At 36.8% G+C, this 19539-nt stretch overlaps 2 protein-coding genes across 2 annotated transcripts; both read left to right on the top strand.

Annotated features, from left to right (window-relative positions):
• The first annotated feature begins 37 nt into the window (after window positions 1-37).
• Window positions 38-1694, top strand: LOC119072908. Its single transcript, XM_037178229.1, has 5 exons — window positions 38-200; window positions 255-770; window positions 835-1065; window positions 1143-1282; window positions 1351-1694. Exons 1-3 carry the CDS (start codon window positions 46-48, stop codon window positions 962-964), a joined length of 801 nt encoding a protein of 266 aa, XP_037034124.1. The 5' UTR covers window positions 38-45; the 3' UTR covers window positions 965-1065; window positions 1143-1282; window positions 1351-1694.
• A 15191-nt stretch (window positions 1695-16885) lies between these two features.
• On the top strand, window positions 16886-19181 carry LOC119072906 (leucine-rich repeat-containing protein 17). The gene has a single exon (XM_037178227.1). It carries the CDS (start codon window positions 17342-17344, stop codon window positions 19028-19030), a length of 1689 nt encoding a protein of 562 aa, XP_037034122.1. The 5' UTR covers window positions 16886-17341; the 3' UTR covers window positions 19031-19181.
• Window positions 19182-19539: the final 358 nt, after the last annotated feature.

Raw genomic sequence — 19539 nt, 5'->3', positions numbered from 1 at the left:
TTAGGTAATGCAAGCCATGCACAGTTAGAACACGAGATGAAGTCGATGTCTCTTAATCAACCGCACGATATTGCTGAAAATGTTGCCTTTCCCACTGATATTAGTGAATCGGTGCGATTCAATGACACGGTTTACCAAAACGCCGAAAAAACTGTAACGGTTCCGGAAGAAGATGTTGTTGAACTGGAGTTCGGGATAGAGTGGGACCGTTTTTCAATTTTCTAATTCTAAAATTAAAAATTTTTGCTTTTCAGAAACCCTGTGCATTGTACGGATGATAATTCCATTGAGTTGACCATGCTAGACGCAGGAAACGCTACGTTCCGAAAACGGAAACGTACTGGTCACCGTAAACCTCTGAAAGACATCACCCTCAGCATTAATGTAAAGGAAAATGTTAAAACCGTCTCAACGACTCAACGTCATTTGTGTCCCAGAGATGATTCCGTCTCAGCGGTCGCCTGTTTGCGCAATTTGGCCGGTAAAATTTTCGCTGAGCCAAGCCATACTGCATTCTCCGAGTCGATGGCACGACAATTCGGATCGAAATCCATGTCGGACAAGTTGTTGCAGGCATTTAAGCGAATGACACTCCTGACGAAAACTGAGGACACCAATCGTGACATGGTCCAAGAGTTTTGTTCCGATCTGCTATCCACCAACCAACAATCTGTCACACCGATTGTTGAAGTTTCTGTTACCAAAGCTCATTCGTATTGTGAGCAGCCAGATGAAATGTTGCTACCGGAAGTCGAGCTTTCAGTTGACGGGTAAGTTTAATGTGGAACTTCCTTTGCAACAAGACGACTTATGACTTTACAATGTTGATTACAGTCGTAACAGTCAACCTATTGATGAGCAAATGTTGGTTCCGCTTCCTGTTGATCCTTCAATTTACGATCCACCGGCTTCGCTCACTGCTGAACCCTCCATTTACGAGCACATTCCAATGGAATTGCCTTAATCTATTTGTCAGGTTTTGGCGAATAACGAAACGACTGAGCGCTTAACTCGATGTGATACCGACTCTCAAAAACAGTTTGCTTCTCGGTCTCGCCAGAACAAGTAAATGACCGTTCTAAATGGATCAACGAACTTTCAATCGAACGACCGGTATCTCTAGCAATCTATCCCATTTTCAGACTCGATTGGGGTAAAGAAGGTGTACTACAAAAGCTGATGTCGCTATGGAACAGTGGTGTCTATCCCATCGGTATGAAAGACATAATGCAGGCGAACAATCAGAGAATGTCCGCTGCCACAGCATTCTTTTCTCTCATGGGTAAGCGAATCGTTTTAACAATAAATTCTGTTGGGTGATATTGACCGGAATTATAATTGTATCGGCAGAGCTGAATTCGGCTCGAATCGGACTGATAACTATAACAAAGTGTCCCGATTCCAACGTCATCTTTAACATATCGAAGTCACCGAAGCTCATTGAGTTGCAGGAAAAGCTGTAATTGATGACCACAATCTTTTGGAATGTGTGCGCAGATGCACAGAAATTTTATAACTTTTTCATTCTCTAATTGTTTCTTTTGTTATCGTTCGGCGATGAATGTTTTCTTTTAAATTTTACCGATCATCCACCTACCATTTGTTTATGTTAAAGAAAATTCTGCCTGCTCGTTGAATCGAATTTTAAATTAGTTTTATGAGCTTGTTTGTTGTTCAATCTTCGTAAATAAATATTGGCATGAACTGAGTGTTCATTATCGTATTTCAGATTTGTTTTTCCATATTCAATCTAATACTTCTTTTGTTCTATGTAGTGTGTAACATTTGATTCGAAATCTTGTACTTCTTTAGTTTTGCGATATGTTTTGCTTTATAAGACGACCCCTGGTCTAGGTATAGATCATCATTCATTGTTGACGTCGTTGTCAATAAGAGATGTTGAAGGTAATCAATCCTCTCAAAGCGCATCCAATTTCCATTGAATCCTAAATTACGTTGATTGACATCTTTGTAGAGGAAAATGGCATAAAAGATCGAACCAACTGCAACAGACAATTTGTCTCTGGTTTATCGGAACTGTATGAGTAATTTTTGTCTTCCTTCGATCATGGACGCGCGTTAGCATAGCGCCCGTGACGCAAGTCCTATTACTAGAAAAAATTTCAACAAATTTTTTTTTGTCGTAGACTGCAGAACCCATATGGGTAATTCCAGCTAACTTTTTTTTCCTTGAAAGCTGTTGACCAGACGCGTCGTTTAAGCCCCATATTACGTCGGTGGCCAAAAATCTCGGGGAGATACAACCATAAAATTGAATGCTTGTTTTCAGCAAATTTTTGAAAATTCTAGTTTATTTCACGAAACCTGAACCGATTTCATTAAACTTTTTTTTTTGCTGAAAGCTATTGTAAAGACGCGTAGTTTGACACCAATATGAGGTTATTGTAAAATGCGGTCTCGGGGAGACATGACCAAAAAGTGTTTGTTTGTATTCGACATTCCGAGATATTCTCAATAAATCTCAAATGATTTTTGTAAATTTGTTTTCCTGTAGATGTGGACCATATAATTCCACAATTGCTCCAAATGACACGAAATTAAATTTTTTGAAGATTTTTGGTTCATTCTGCTTTGAAGTAAGGTAAAATCACTTCAACCCAAACGTTGCCGAAATTACATTTTTTCAAATAAAAACTGAAAATCGGTGTCATTCGAAAGCTACAGCATATGACTTCACGAGAAAAATAACTTTGAGTCAATCAGGTTAGTTAGGTGAGTAAAGTAGGTGACAACAGCTTCCCAGTGGTGATAAAAGTCATCCTCGAATTTTAACTCGTCGAGATTATCTCGAAAAATTTTGTAACAACTTTTTTAAACGGTTTTGAGCCGAAACAACATTTTCTGTGGGGTAACAACCACCAATTGTGAAAAAAAATATTTCTGGCTATTTATGACCTCCGAAAAATATCACTTTTTTAGACATATCTCCCCCAAATTTTGGGTTACCAACATATATTGGGCTTAAACTGCGCGTCTTGACCATAGCTTTCAGGGAAAAAAAAGTTTACCGAAATCAGTTTTTATTTGGTGAAAATATTTCGAAAAGTCACAAACGTGTAACGCAACTAACCGCCGACATTTGCGATCACACAAGTCAGACTTCGCAGGCTAAAAATTCCAATTCTTGCACTGTGTCTCCTGAGTATTAGAAAATTTATAGACTGAATTGTTACCGCAAAACATAGCCAACACAATTAACTTTATGACTCACAGATAACGAAATTTGTAACGCAACTAACCATGGAATTACCCATATATACAGCAAATATTGAAGTTCCACAATTCAAATACAAATGACTCCAAATTACCATTAAAAAAAACTAGGCGTCCGTACGAGTTCAACGAGCTATCACACGTTCTTGCAGCTTAAAATTTGGCCACGCAAAAAATCTTCCAAGAAGCACCATTTCCAAACATTTTGGTCAATTTCAGTACTTTAAACGAAATGAAAAAATCCTACGTTACTTTGTTAGTCCGTCCGTCCGTGTTTCCTATCTTCTAAAGTCTTCTTTAGATTTTGTTGAAATTTTGGGAGTAGATTCTAGTCGTCATTCTAAGACATTCCAGAAAAAAAAATTTGGGGGGAACCGGCCTCGTTTCGGAGCTAGGGCTCCTCGAAGTTCCCATATAAGCCCCATATAAGAACACCTTTAAGTGTGTGTGTGTGGATGGGTATGGTAGAACAAATTTGTTCGCTTTTGGTAATCTCTGCTCGCCTCAATTTTTTTTCCTAAATTTAGTATTTTTTAAATTTTTCAAATTTTTTTAAATTTTTCAAATTTTTTTAAATTTTTCAATTTTTTTTTAAATTTTCAAGATTTTCAAATTTTTTCAAATTTTTTCAAATTTTTTCAAAATTTTTCAAATTTTTCAAATTTTTTTAAATTTTTTTAAATTTTTCAAAAATTTTTTATTTTTTTTTAAATTTTTCAAAATTTTCAAAAATTTTTCACATTTTTCAAATTTTTTCAAAATTTTCAAATGTTTCAAAATTTCCAAATTTTTAAATTTTTCAAATTTTTAAATTTTTTCAAATTTTTAAAAATTTTTCACATTTTTTAAATTTTTCAAATTTTTCAATCTAATAATTCTTTCAAAAGAACTGATATCAGTCAAAAACACTCAAAAGAGTAAAAGTGACGCAAGTCCCTGTGCATACTTCCAAAACAACTGATATCGCTGGATGTGACGCATTCTGCGCTTGTACGCAAAAACTGTAACAGGAAAAATTTGACCAAAGAAATTCTAGAAACAAAATTTTACCAAAAAAAAATAGCGTCACAAGTGGCAGATGTTGAGGAAAGTACTTTTAAGAAATTTTTTAAAATAGGCAAGAATACGTCCTAATACGACCGAATCATCTGCCACTTTGTGACGCAAAATTTTTTTGGTAAAATTTTGTTTCTACAATTTCTTTGGTCAAATTTTTCCTGTTACAGTTTTTGCGTACAAGCGCAGAATGCGTCACATCCAGCGATATCAGTTGTTTTGGAAGTATGCACAGGGACTTGCGTCACTTTTACTCTTTTGAGTGTTTTTGACTGATGTTGAACTAAGCGAGGGGGAAACAACAAGAGCGAATGCTGGGACAGGCGATTGGAGCGAATTCAGGGAAATATGAGCGAATGAGTGGAACGAACGAGACCAAATTATGAGCGAATGAACGATAAATATGAGCGAATGAATGAAAAATAAGCAAATGAATGGAGCGAACGACGGGAAAGTATGAGCGAATGACCTTCGAATGCGAATGGTGGGACGGGATTTTCCGTTGTTGTTTCAACCTCGGTACTAAGGCTTGATTTCCACTTACCAAAAAACCACTCTTTTTTGCCTCCATTTAACTAAACCTCTTTCCTATTGTTTAAAGAGTAACGGAGAGAAAACGGTGTGTTTTTTTCGTAAGAGGAAATCAAGACTAACGATAGGTAGTGAAGAACTTTGGAGTGGTTATTTGAACTGACAGCACCATAAATACCTGATGTACCAACTGTCCCGTTCCAAAATTACATTTTTACATATTTTTTTATAAAGCGGCTGCAGAGGAACCACAGACATAAGTAAGACCAACGGATGCATGTTTCGTACTCAGGGCACCGAGAGCTATCTAAAGCACTTTTGTACATTTGTGCACAAACCTTACACAACTTCAATCCCTTGGACTAGGACCTAATTAGAGAAATATTTCACCAAATTCAGCGAAATTAGGTGAAGTTTTCGTGAAATAATTTTCAATATTAGGTCCTGCCATGGATCTTCCCCTCATTTAGTTCATTTTCTTTCATTTCAAGTAATGAACGCACACAGGTTTTGCTAGATCATTGATTGTGAAGTTAGTTGCGTTTAGTTTGCACACAGTTCGGTCATAAGTCTCGCTAACTAAAGAGATCCCGCTGGTTGTGACTAAATGATAGAATGAGTTTAACTACTGATCTCTAATTCGGAACAATAAATTCCTCAAAGAAATTCACAGACGTCGAATTTGCAAAAAAAATCGCTGACGCTATTTGGGAACGATGTCTCTAGTTGTTCATTTCATAATCGCTGTCGATGACAGTTGATTCGAATTTTGTCATTTCGCGCACCACCTGGTGACTGCAATAAAATCCTACAGTTATCTTTCTACAGAGCACTACTTTCGGCACCATTCCCATTCATCAACGAAAAACTTAAGAGTGATATCGCCAAATCTTCAGGTGATTGGGAAACAAGCGGTCTCCGATTTTAATGAGTGATAGCTCGTTGGATTCGTCTTTCAATTCTAGGAAACAAGTGTCTTTCACTTTTTCTTAAAAAAATTTCTTTTCTGTGAAAAGCGCTCAAAAGTGAAGACATGCCAGAGGGTACCGAAAACAGTTTTTCGGCAATAACTCAAGAAAAAATTATTTTAAATGGTTGTAATGTTGTACAATTGTCGGCCTTGAAAAGACCTACAGGTAGAGTATACGCACCGCTTGGTGCTAGTTGATCCACTAGTGTTATGACTAGAAATATAGTGAATGTTCGGAGAGTCCGCCTTCTCTGCAGCTTCGATGTACCACGGAACTGAGTATGGGGTGTCTTAGCTGGCCTCACCCACTATCGTTGAACATATAAATGAACCCAGTACTTTTGGGCTGCAAGCCTACAGAAGTCTAGAAAAAAAAGTTGGTGCCAAAATGCAGATTTTTTCCTTCTGTCTGAGGGCCCAACTGCCAGAACAGCGTCTGGAACGGTTCTACGTGAGGAATTTTGTATCGTCTACTATTCCCTTACCGTATACGCTTCACTTTGACTCGAATATAGGTCGTTACGACATATCCAGTGTTAGTAATTCTTGTGAAAAATTATTAAATTTTTCTCCGAGGATTTTAGTCAAATTAAGTGTTAGCGTATAGCAAATGACCTCAGGACTACGGAACAGTAATTAGTTTTTCAATCGGACCAATATTTGCTACGTGACAGGAGTTTGGAAAACCGTTTGCTCCCACTTGATCGTATCGTTTTTCCAAACTCCGGTCGCGTAGCAAATATTGGTCCAATTGAAAAACTAATTACTGTTCCGGACTCCTGAGGTCATTTGCTATAAGCTAACACTTCATTTGACTAAAATCCTCCGAGAAAAATTTAATAATTTTTCACAAGAATTACTAACACTGGATATGTCGTAACGACCTATATTCGAGTCAAAGTGAAGCGTATACGGTAAGGGAATAGTAGACGATACAAAATTACTCACGTAGAACTGTTCCAGACGCTGTTCTGGCAGTTGGGCCCTCAGACAGACGGAAAAAATCTACATTTTGGCACCAACTTTTTTTTCAAGACTTCTGTAGGCTTGCAGCCAAAAAGTACTGGGTTCATTTATATGTTCAACGATAGTGGGTGAGGCCAGCTAAGACACCCCATACTCAGTTCCGTGGTACATCGAAGCTGCAGAGAAGGCGGACTCTCCGAACATTCACTATATTTCTAGTCATAACACTAGTGGATCAACTAGCACCAAGCGGTGCGTATACTCTACCTGTAGGTCTTTCCAAGGCCGACATTCGCACAACATTACAACAATTTAAAATCATTTTTTCTTGAGTTATTGCCGAAAAACTGTTTTCGGTACCCTCTGACATGTCTTCACTTTTGAGCGCTTTTCAAAGAAAACAATTTTTTTTAAGAAAAAGTGAAAGATACGTGTCTCCTAGAATTGAAAGACGAATCCAACGAGCTATCACTCATTAAAATCGGAGACCGCTTGTTTCCAAAGTTAAAAAAATCACCTGAAGATTTGGCGATATCACTCTTAAAATAAAAAAATAAAAATTGGAAACAAAAGAGAAAATAAAAATAAAAGCAGGAAACGTATACAATGTATAATACAACGTGCTGTACACTTTAATTGCCGATAAAATGACGTTATTTTGTTTCAGACTTAGTTGTACTCTCTTCTCTTTTCTTGAGTAGTGACCGCACGTATAAATTTAAATGATGCAAAAAATAAAAACAGCGACGACGACGATGACTAACATCATTTTCTCTACTTAAATATTTCTCGGAATTGTCGAATTTTTGTTTCGTTGCTTATCGCACCTTGTGGTATTCACAATATTCGCGAAATTATACGGAAAATGAGTTACTATTAATCAGGATTTTCATTTAACGCAAACACACACCACACACATAAAATTAGTAAAATGTTTACTTAAAGAACATGTGAATTATACATTAAAAGTAATTGATCCTCTCTTGTACACGTTGTTCAAATTTATATTATAAGTGATGGTGTTTAACAGTGCCGCATCGGACAACACTTAATACACTGGGCAAGGGTACGCACAAAATAATTTTTTGTTGAGAAAGGTGGAACACATTGTACTATATTCACTAAATCTTCTACTTACCGAGCTATTTCGACCAGTTGTATCGAAATACTGGAGTAATGATCTTTTTAAACTTACGAGATCGGAAACAAGTAGTTGGTGTGATAACGTATCACTGCAAGCTTAACGATCATTAACACAGAATAGATCGGACCCTATTTGTTCTCGTCGTCTGGCACCTGAGACTAATGTACATATCCTTAGGCATGATACAATAGTATTTTGTGCAATGTATAGTCGTTTCGGAAACAGTATTCACATTTCATTTCGATACGTTCCCTCTCAGCCACTGCCACCTTTAGCTTTTTAGCGCCAAGGACAATTTTTAAACCTGCGCCACAAATAATCTTTCTCGGCGCCAATTAGTTGACTAAAAAAACGTTTTTTTAGATTCCTTGCCCATATGGCAAAGGTGGCACTGACTCAACTCCAAATTATTTGATTAGGGTGTTATAGGTTCCAGTTTGCGGTGAGGAATAAACATAAAAAACTGTCTTTCCTCAAGTGCCAACTTGATTGATTTAACTCAATTAGAATTTATGAGAATGCTAAGTTCAATCTTCAACACTTCTTCTCATTCCCATAAATTCTACCACTTGAATAAAAATATCATCCTCCGTTGCATAGCGACAACATAATAAATCAAATTTTATCTTAAGTCTTCGTCTCCGTTAACTTCCTCCTTAACCAGAACCATATGGACTGCCGTAACCAGCTTCTCCATCATAACCATTCACTCCGCCGTACGAATAACTATCGAAGCCTTCACATGCAACTTTGCCACCAACGACCGACTCTGCGGCGACCGACTTCTCAACCATTGTCCCAATGAATCTTCCACCTTCGTCTTTTGCCTTCCGTCTTCGTTTTCTTCTTTTGTTCTGTTTATCATCTTCTCCTCCATCTTCTTCTTCTTCTTTTGTCTTCTTCTTCTCTTTTTGTCTATTTCTTCTCTTGTATCCTTTTTCTTTTGCTCAAACTTTGTTGCTCTCCGCTCAAGTTCTGTTGCTGAAACTCTGTTCCACTTTCTTCTCTTTTCTTTTCCTTTCTTTTCTTTTCTTTTCTTTCGTCCGGTAAACTTTGCCAATGTCGATGCCGTAAATAACACTTGTTTCTTCTTCTTTCATTGCTCGCAATCCACTCTTTCGTCCATTTTTAGTCCTGTCGTCAACGTTCTTCCTTTTCCAAATCATATTCCAAATCCTACTCCGTTTTCAGTCCATGTCAGCATACTTTCATTCTCGATTTTATTTCCATCTTCATCTTCTACTTTTCACTGCCCTATCCCCGATCTGGGCCCATAACCTGTTAGAGGTTCCAGTTTGCGGTGAGGAATAAAAGCAGTGATACAAAAAAGTGATGTTTATTCAATCGCTGATACTAACAGAATAAACATAAAAAAACTGTCTTTCCTCAAGTGCCAACTTGATTGATTTAAGTCAATTAGAATTTATGAGAATGCTAAGTTCAATCTTCAACATAGGGGAGTCGGTCAAGACATTTTTCCATGATTTTTCTAAGGGAACGTCAGAGATAATCCACTGATTTATGTGATGTTAGAATCGTTGCGGAGGTGTCCGTATCGAAGGTGTCCGAGACAGTTCTGCTTGATACGCTTCATTTTTCATAAATCTTAGTCAAGACATGCACGGCTATTTGGTTGTTGACAGCAGCTACAGTTGTTCAACTACAGCCGGATACTAAATACCCATTTCCGTACCTTTATAATCATTGCTTCTCTACCAAAAAATGAAAATGTTTATTTCACAACGCTGAAACTTCGAAAGCCTTTGCCGTGAAAAACGTTGTGTTTATCTTGGGAAGAAAGTTGGAAATTGCATATACTCGGGTGAATTGTGGCTCGAGCGCAGCGAGACCTTAGAAATTCAATTTCCAACTTTTCTTCACTCGTTGAACAAACAACTATTTGTATGTCCAATACCTAAAGAGACAAAATTATTTAAAAAAAAACTCAATGTCGACGACAGGACATTTTAATTTATAACATAATTTTGAAACATAAAATAGCTCAAACCGTACACGCTGTTTGACCATTTTTTTCTTCTTCTTCCGAGAACGACACTCTTAAAATAAACGAAAATAAATTTATTGTCCGAATTATTATTCATTTGAAATACTAAGTAACAAAAATTTTTAATATTTCCCAAAGAACAGGAATATTAGATGAATGAGCCAACAGAAAAAAATAAATAAAATTTGTCAAAATGGTGATGACGTTTTTTTTTCTTCTTCTCGCGAACACGTTCCTAACGAATTCGTCATTGAGATAATAAAAATATTTTTCAAATATTTCTTCAAATATTTTTAAGTTTTGTGCTTTGCTCTCTGATTAAAGTTTTGGCGGTTTTGTGATTGACGCGACATGTAAAGAAAATTACTGCGAAGTCATTAACCCGATTCTTTTTTACATCTTACAGCAGTTAATTCCAATGCCTTTCCTCATAAATGTGTGTCATTACACGGTTGTATGTACGACGACGTGTATCCATAAAATGATATTTTTTAGACTCATACGAAGTGCAGGGGTCTCACGGGTTTAACACTAGGTTTACAACACGTCGAGCCAAAGCACCTAGCAGGGTAATAGAGGTTTTTACACGTCAAATAGAGTAGTTTTTTGATACCAATAATACCATTAGCAGCCTTAATGGTAATTTTGCAGTGACATTATGAAAAAAAAGGTGTGGAAATATTCGCATACTTCGATTAAAGTACTGCTTTATTTTTTTCTATTACTCTGCTAGGTGCTTTGGTCGAGCTAGACTCCCTGAGTAAGTGAAATATGCAAAATCGACACATAAAATTATCTGTCTTTCCACTCGCGCTCACAATTGAGTAAAACGCTTCCGATTTTAAAAATTCCGGTTTTGTAATGACAAATAGAAAGATTAAGTTTGAAGGTGGGCAATTTTGATTTTTTCAAAGATATCATCCGGATACGCTTGCAAAGAAATTTAACTCATTTGAATAAGAGACATTTAAGCAACTCAGCATCATGATATATGTGCGGAAAGTGCGAACTTTAGATGTCTCTGTTGGATCAATCGTTGTATGAAGATCGATTCAAAGTACTTTATCAGGCTCACAATCTGTCATTATTACACATCCCAATCCTCAAAAAACGTTAATATAAATCGAATGACCTACCTACACGCGGGTTAGAGCCCTTCAATTGCGATTTAGTATGGAAATGAAAACTTAAATTGAGATATCTTTGCTTGTTAAAAGTGGTTTTCCATATTTTTTTGGACCAAAATGTTTTAAAATGTGTTTGGAATCGATTGGCATTAACAGATTGTGTGAAAATATTTTTTCTATTTTATTATTTTGTTAATGTTAATCGATTCCAAACACATTTAAAAACATTTTGGTCCAAAAAAAAAGTAAAAAACCACTTCCCGAGCAAAAAAAATCGACGAAAAAGTATATGAAACTATATGATTATTTCCTTGTAAATGGTGAAGTATTTGGATACCTTTTCTTCGATTTTTTCCCATACAAAACCAGTATATGGAAGTATATATGAATATTCAGTATACCGTCATGCATTTTCATGTACTTATTTAGCGTATCAACTTTTTTATACTCATGACGCTCTGGTGACATTTGTGAGAAAATTGTTGGTAAAAAGCAAGGTAAATAGAGTGAGGAGGTAATGCCATTCAGACGCGCGGCCTAGCACATAAGTTCGATGCCAATGACATCTTTTTTTTTTTAAATGGTTGACTACGATTTACTTGTACTTCACAAAAATATGTTCACTATCTCACAACAGATGGCCCGACTTTCTATTCCATTTTTTGCTTTCAACAAAGGGATTCGATGACGTTTGTATCGAACTTTCGTGCCACCGCACATCTGATTCGGTTATATATGTCATTACCTCCTCACTATATTTACCTTGGTAAAAAGTGCTTTTAATGAAATATGACATTTTCGGTTTTGATCACCCATCTTCGGCTAGTCACAATCTTTGTTGACTTTGAAGAATGAGAAAATTAATGAAACAAAATGTTGTCTTATACGTTGCCCATTTTTCTGTTAATATCCGTTCTCGCCAGACAAACCCTAATACCTAACGAGACAAAGCCTTACACATATTCCTAACAAGAGAAAGCCCCGCAGATACGTCTAACAAGAAAAATGACAACGGAATTAACAGTAAAATGTGAACTGTTAGGAAAATGTTTCAAGAATTTTCTTATTTTTAAACATTGGTCTCACATGACACCTCACAAGGATGTTGCCTCGACGAAATTTCATGACAGGCTGACTTTTAGTATGCAAAAGTATACAGAAGGGCATGATTAAATAATCAGTATGAGGGATTCTTTTGAAAATCCACCTATCAAAATCGGACCCACTTCGTCTGGGATGGATATATACATGGTTTGAAAGGTTTTTGCCAGTAGACCTCAAATCAGGCCTCTCACAGTCTCGAGCCACACCTGGTTGCTGGTGGAAGATCTCCGAAGTTGGAAAAATAGTGTTTTTTATCCGAATTTTTTGGCCGTTATAAATAATCGTTCCGGGTGAGAGTGGGCTCGTTGGAAAGCTGAGCTGAAGTTCTTTCGGGTCATGCCTAGTTTGATTAGATTCATTTATTTATGTTTCCAAAAATTTGCAAGAAAAATTTTCAAAATCTGTTTGAACTTTAGAAAGGTCTGGGCTGGTACTGATGACGCTTATTGTGAACCTAATATGCTAGTCGTAACATAGCTTACGAAGCTTTCCGTTTGTACCTCATTTCCAGTGCTGGTGATTGCCGACATAACAGAATTTTATGTTAGTACAACCGCTACTCGTAAAACTCACCAGCAATCACCAGCACTGCAAATGAGGTATCGATGGAAAGCTTAGACAATGCGTGTTACGACTAGCATGTTAGGTTCACATTAAGCGTCATTAGTACCAGCCCAGACCTGTCTAAAGTTCAAACAGATTTTGAAAATTTTTCTGGCAAATTTTTGGAAACATAAATAAATGAATCTAACCAAACTAGGCATGACCCGAAAGTACTTAAGCTCAGCTTTCCAACGAGCCCACTCTCAACCGAAACGATCATTTATAACGGCCAAAAAATTCGGATAAAAATCACTATTTTTCCAACTTCGGAGATCTTCCACCAGCAACCAGGTGTGGCTCGAGACTGTGTGAGGCCTGATTTGAGGTCTACTGGCAAAGACCTATCAAACCATGTATATATCCATCCTAGACGAAATGGGTCCGATTTTGATAGGTGGATTTTCAAAAGAATCCCTCTATATAAAAGTAAATGTTCATATACTGTAAGCAGTATTTAATTATACCCTAAAATATACCTGCAACAGACAGTATATAAAAGTTTATGATCATATATGTACTTAAGAACCAGTATATGCATGCATATACTTTTTGGCTCATTTTTTTTGCTCGGGTTAAAACAGCAAAGATATCTCAATGTTAGTTTTCATTTCCATACTAAATCGCAAAATAAAAAAACTGACAGATCGTAACAAAGGTGAAAATAGCTCTCTATGACGAAATTTATACGACTAATGGCGTGGATTACTCTAAGTCAGAGAAACGATATTTAATTATGTCGTTTAGAGGTTCCACAATATTTTTTTCGCGACAAGTGACGAAAAGTAGGACTTTCCGCTGCCTTTATTAAATGTTGTATACAACTCGATGATAAATGCTTTTTTAGGTACACGATGTGTATTGTCACACTCTGCCTACGGCCCACAGTGTTCCAAAACGTTACTAACTCATTCATAAATCTATTTTTGACATCAGTACGTCACTTTGCGACCCCTTTTATGTACCGAATTACCCTACAGTAACAGTAGACTTTCGAAAAACCAAGAAAAAATTTTCTCGGTTTTTTGGGTTTTGGAGCCCATTTTCCCCTTGAGGGGTTTGTAAATTTTCCTTGTTAAATATAAAAATCCTAAGGACGTTGCAATTTGCATTGAGACACCTCAAGCATACATGTATATACCTTATGGTATTTTCTATGTTCCCGAACCAACCTGCTCACCAATCGCTGTAAAACAGGTATCTGATTCCACACTTTCATCAATAACCAACAAATTTCAAAAAAGCCTCATGAAATAAAATCGTTGTCACTAACATTTCTGCAGCAGTAAGTGAAGGCGAGAGGCAGGGGAACATAGAAAATACCATAAGGAATATGCTTGAGGTGTCTCAATGCAAGTTGCAACGTCCTTAGGATTATTATATTTAACAAGGAAAATTTACAAAACCCTCAAGGGGAAAATGGGCTCCAAAACCCAAAAAACCAAGAAAAAATTTTCTTGGTTTTTCGAAAGTTTACTGTTACTGTAGGGTAATTCAGTACATAAAGAGGTCGCAAAGTGACGTACTGATGTCAAAAATAGATTTATGAATGTGGCAGTAACGTTTTGGAACACTATGCGGCCTCGAGTGACAATCTTCACATCTAGTGCCTGAAAAAGCATTTATCGCTCGGTTGTATAAATAATTATTTTATGCAACTCGAGATCATCTTGTTCGAAAACTGTGAACTTTAGATCCCTCTATTGCATAAAACGTTGTTTGAATAGCTGTGCAAAGTACTTGATTAGGCTCACGATGTGATTGATAATCGTGTCACATTCGCTACTTCTACAAAAAAAATCGGTAAAGAAAAAAAATGGTTTGACTTAAGTTACGGCCATGGAGTCTCGAACAATTACAAATAATTAGCCCTATATTTTTTGCGAATAAAATTTTTCAATTTATGTCAGTGTTTATTTGAGTTCATTTTCATACAGTGTATTAGGTCCCTTATTTGACGCTTCGAAAATGAACCGCTCCTGCCTGGTTTATTTTACTCTGCCGTGCTTTTAGAGAAGAAAAATGTTTATGAAAATCGGTTGAGCAGTTTCAGAGATATGTCCTTTTGTAGTGTTGTCCTGGATATATAACAGCTATATTCAGGTATATTCAGCTATATTGAGTTATATTTAGCTGTAAATCGCTAACTTTTAATTATATATAGCAAAATATACTGGCATATAGCTGTGCTTAGTGCATATAATCATTCATTCAAATTTACTTCTGACTGAGCTTTCAATACACACCCGCCCTGAACAAAAATAAAGTTTTACCGAAAATGCACCCAAAAATTGATCGCTGTTCTGAATGGAGGGACCCTAGGGGAGTTCGAAACGATGGTCCGTTAAGCTGGACCAGATGCTTCCCTATCCCATACAATTTTTTCCTTAGTTGTATGGGTGTGGGGAAGCATCTGGTCCAGCTTAACGGACCATCGTTTTGAACTCCTCTAGGGTCCCTCTATTTAGAACAGCGATCAATTTTTGGGTGCATTTTCGGTAAAACTTTATTTTTGTTCAGGGGGGGTGTGAATTAGTTATTTTCGCAATTCCGGTCCATAATCATCACCTTTCCATGCATCCATTTAATGTCGTTTTGAAGGTATTTATTTCACAGTGCGTTTTTGATTATTTTTTCGCACTTGGGCTTTTTCACATTTTTTTCGCACGCTACATAGCTCAGTACCTTTAAGAAAGACTAAATTTTATAAATAAAAACTTTGCACAGACGAGGATTTGAACATCCAACACCAAAATTCTTCCAAACACCAAGCAACGACCATAGCCATTCGGCTACAGAGTCACACAATTATACAGAACGTATTGTTGAAGCGTACATACTAAGCATTGACTACTTGATTTTATTTAGCGCGTCTCTATACATCACATTGCAATGTGTATATAGAACAGGTTGCTTGATCGTTCAAATGAATTTATGTTTGCATGTGAATGTTTGGTAGAAATTTTGGTAATATTTTGCATTGGAAAGGTGATTATGGCCCGAAATTGCGAAAAACGTTGTATCTGCCACGGTAGGTATGCCGGTATTTTTTCGCACACGACGTCTTGTCGACCTCGGCTTCGCCTCGGATCGACAATCGACATCTAGTGCGAAAAAATACCTTCATACCTACCTTGGTAGATAAATAACTATTATCTACCAAGGTAGGTATGAAGGTATTTTTTCGCACTAGATGTCGATTGTCGATCCGAGGCGAAGCCGAGGTCGACAAGACGTCGTGTGCGAAAAAATACCGGCATACCTACCGTGGCAGATACAACGTTTTTCGCAATTTCGGGCCATAATCACCTTTCCAATGCAAAACATGTCCTACATTTTGTTCTAAAATTCTTGTGTATATAGAAATTCATTTGAACGATCAAGAAGGCTGCATTATAATACACATTGCAATGTGATGTAAAGAAACGCGTTGAATGAAATCGAGTAGTCAATGCTTAGTATATACGCTTCAACAATACGTTCGGTATAATTGTGTGACTCTATAGCCGAATGGCTAAAGTCGCTGCTTTGTGCTCAAAAACCTTTTGGTGTCGGGGGTTCGATTTCTGGTCAATGCAAGATTTTTATTTATAAAAATTTAGCCTTCGTTGAAGGTAATAGGTTCTTCAGCGTGCGAAAAAAAGTTGATATCGCACTGCGTGCGAAAAAAAAAGTTGATAACGCACTGCGTGCGAAAAAAAGTTCATATTGCGCTGTGTCCGGGAATACAGTGAAATAAATACCTTCAAAACGACATTAAATGGATGCATGGAAAGGTGATCATTATGGACCGGAATTGCGAAAAATACTTTAAGCAATTTTAACAAAACGATAATTTTAGATGGATTTATGACGTTTACGGTCAACTAGCTAATGCGTATACTATTCGTACGGGTCCCTTCTTATGTTTTTATTTAAAATTCTATTTTAACTTCATCGAAAAGATAAAAATAAACGAAAAAAAAGAAGAAAAAAAAATGATTTGTTTCAAAATAGTTTGCCTTTTCGTGTCCCATCTTCTTTGCACATATGATATTTCACTCGGATTTTCCGTTCTTGTGAAAATGCAATTTCTTTACGCGATGAGATGAAATTTTTTTTTCTTTGTAAATTTAATAAAACACAAAACTGTGTTTTTTTGTCAGTATATATTGTAGTGCGTAGTTATATGGTAGACGGAACGGACGAATTATACGAACTAATAAGATTAAAGAGAGTTGAAGATCAGAATTTTGTTTTTTTTTCTTCTCGTTTTTTATGTAACCAGTAACATGTTACAAGAGATCGGTATAACTTATATGTTTATTTACATTGAACAATCTAAAATTAGTCGTTCATTTTTGTTTATATAATTTGCTCGGAAATTTATCAATCGGTAATCAAGAAAAGAAAGAAAGAATAAAAAAAAAAAACTGCGAGAAAATAACAAAATTTCGTCGGTTTGGCATTGGTCAGCGTTTCGATATGTTTTCAGTGAGATGCTGTGGTTTACTGGAAAATGTAAAAATATTTATTGTTCGGTGATATGACCGTGGCAAAGATCTAATTATTCGCTTGATCTCTTTTTCGTTGCTCGACATTGTGTGTTCAATTCATCAATTACTATGAGTTTTTTCGGGCGCTGTGTTCTTGTAAACATTGTGTTTGTGTACGTTCGTCTCGACATTTATGTGGCAATAGCTCAAGAAACTTTGAACTCGAACCGTTGTTGGAACGATAACGGTCAGTGCAATATCGAAGCGAATCTAACGCGTGATGCATCTTCCAATCCGTTTACGGTGAATTTAAATTGTTTGGACAATGTGGTACCGATGTTGAAAAGTGGTTACAGAGTCAGACAGATCACGGGAGTTCAAATGATTAAATTGAATGGATGTAATGTAACGCAAAATGATACAATTGGTGTGGAGTACATTGAAGATCCGTTCAGTGTGACTCATCTGACAATTTATTCGTTTAAAGTGAAAACATTTTATGCCAAACATTTCGATAAATTCAAATCACTTGTTGTGCTACAACTAATCGACAATGTGTTCGAAGAAATAATTGATGAAAGCTTTCAAGACAGTGCAACCGTTCAGACGCTTGTGATTTCGAATAATAATTTAAAAGTTATTGCACCACATGCCGTTGTACCACTCAATAATTTGATGAACTTGACTGTGGTTGAACCGTTTCTGGCAATTAACGAAATGAATTTTACATTTTGTTATTCGCTGAAACATATGCGATTGGCGGTGAATGTGTACGAATGGCAGGCGCTACCCAGGTCGATGGAAACGTTCGACATTTTCAACACCACATTGTCGTTTCCCATGGAAACGTTTGAGGTGGAAAATTGTACGAATTTACAAAGGATTACCATCACTCAGTGTCAATTCGATAGTTTCCCAGCAATTGAATCGCGATCGTTACAGACGTTGAATTTGACTGAAAACAACTTGCCCAATTTCCCCGAAGAGAGTTTTCTACCAAACCTTGAAGTGTTGGACTTAAGTGGTAATCAAATCAACGAAATTAACGGCAATTCGTTCAAATCGATGGTAAAACTACGCGAAGTCTACGTCGTCGACAATCGCATCGAGAGGATCTCCAAACAAGCTTTCGATTCCAATCAACATTTGGAAATTCTAAAATTGTCCGGCAATCGTTTGAAATCTATGGAATTTACCGATCGGTTGGCAGAGAGATCGTTACAAATTTTCATTGACGACAATCCATGGAGCTGTAAGTGGGTGTTGAACGTGTCATCGGAACATCCAACGATGTTCGCAATTTTCCACTACAACAAATATTTACACAAATTGAATGTTCACGGATTAAATTGCTTATATTACGAAGTGGATGGATATAATGTGTACGAAAGTAGCGTTGCTACCGAAATCATGCCCATCACTTCAACACCTAATTCAACACTTGCTAAAACTTTTGAAATGACGTACCGACGAAATCCGAAGAACACGGTTCTCATCACAATAATTATATTGGTTGTCGGTGTGGCCGTTCTATTCTTTCTGCTTTATCTGCACATCAAATGCAGAGAAAATACGGTCGAACCGTTCTATCGATCGTTGCCATACGACACGCATCAAATGTCTGATCGGATCGATATCATTCGAAGGAATCTACCGCCCACAGACTATGAGGCACCCATAGCTGCAAGGGATGCGGATCAGAAAGAAGTTATTTATGAACAAATTCCAGACAAATTTTCGAATTACGAACGAATTCCGGAAAAATTTAATGTCCACGACGGTTTTGATGACGTTAATAGCGTTCTAGGTTACAAATAAGGGGAAAATCGGAAAAGTTGTGGTGGTTATATACCAAGACTGTAAACTTTGGGCAGGTCACGCTGAACGTAGTTTTATGATTTTGCATTACAAAACGAGCCATCAGAACAGTCGGAGCGTTTGCTGCGACTGAGCCCCGTACAAACCCGTATATCTATTGCGTACGTGACCCTAGTGCGTCTGTCAGTGACAGACTCTGTCACCCTACTTTGACCGTAAACCTATTGCGCCGGTTAAAGTAGTTAAAGTAAAATTATTATGTAATATGTACATCTTACAAATTGCGCATAGCGCAATTACGAAGCCCCGTACGACGTTCCTTTCAAATCGCCCTAAAATTTTATTTTTTTGAAGGGCCTAGTATCGGCCTCAGTCCGAGGACCCAAATTTAAAATTTTTTTCAACTACATTCTATTCGGCCTTTGATTACCTTCCAAATGAAACAAAAATTACGAAAAACGGATGAAATTTGCTCGAGTTATATGTAAAATACACATAGGGCCCTAGTA

The sequence above is a fragment of the Bradysia coprophila genome (assembly GCF_014529535.1).
Source record: "Bradysia coprophila strain Holo2 chromosome IV unlocalized genomic scaffold, BU_Bcop_v1 contig_84, whole genome shotgun sequence".
Classification (NCBI taxonomy): domain Eukaryota; kingdom Metazoa; phylum Arthropoda; class Insecta; order Diptera; family Sciaridae; genus Bradysia; species Bradysia coprophila.
Note: the sequence above shows the minus strand (reverse complement) of the source record. Positions and strands in the feature narration are given on the sequence as shown.

What these genes read in the sequence shown, in the direction of transcription:
- LOC119072908 (XM_037178229.1), top strand. Translation starts at nt 46, where the DNA reads ATGTCTCTTAATCAACCGCACGATATTGCTGAAAATGTTGCCTTTCCC. An exon ending in GAACTGGAGTTCGGGATAGA is followed by an intron (nt 201 to 254) that starts GTGGGACCGTTT and finishes TTTGCTTTTCAG; the next exon opens with AAACCCTGTGCATTGTACGG. An exon ending in GTCGAGCTTTCAGTTGACGG is followed by an intron (nt 771 to 834) that starts GTAAGTTTAATG and finishes TGTTGATTACAG; the next exon opens with TCGTAACAGTCAACCTATTG.
- LOC119072906 (XM_037178227.1), top strand. Translation starts at nt 17,342, where the DNA reads ATGAGTTTTTTCGGGCGCTGTGTTCTTGTAAACATTGTGTTTGTGTAC.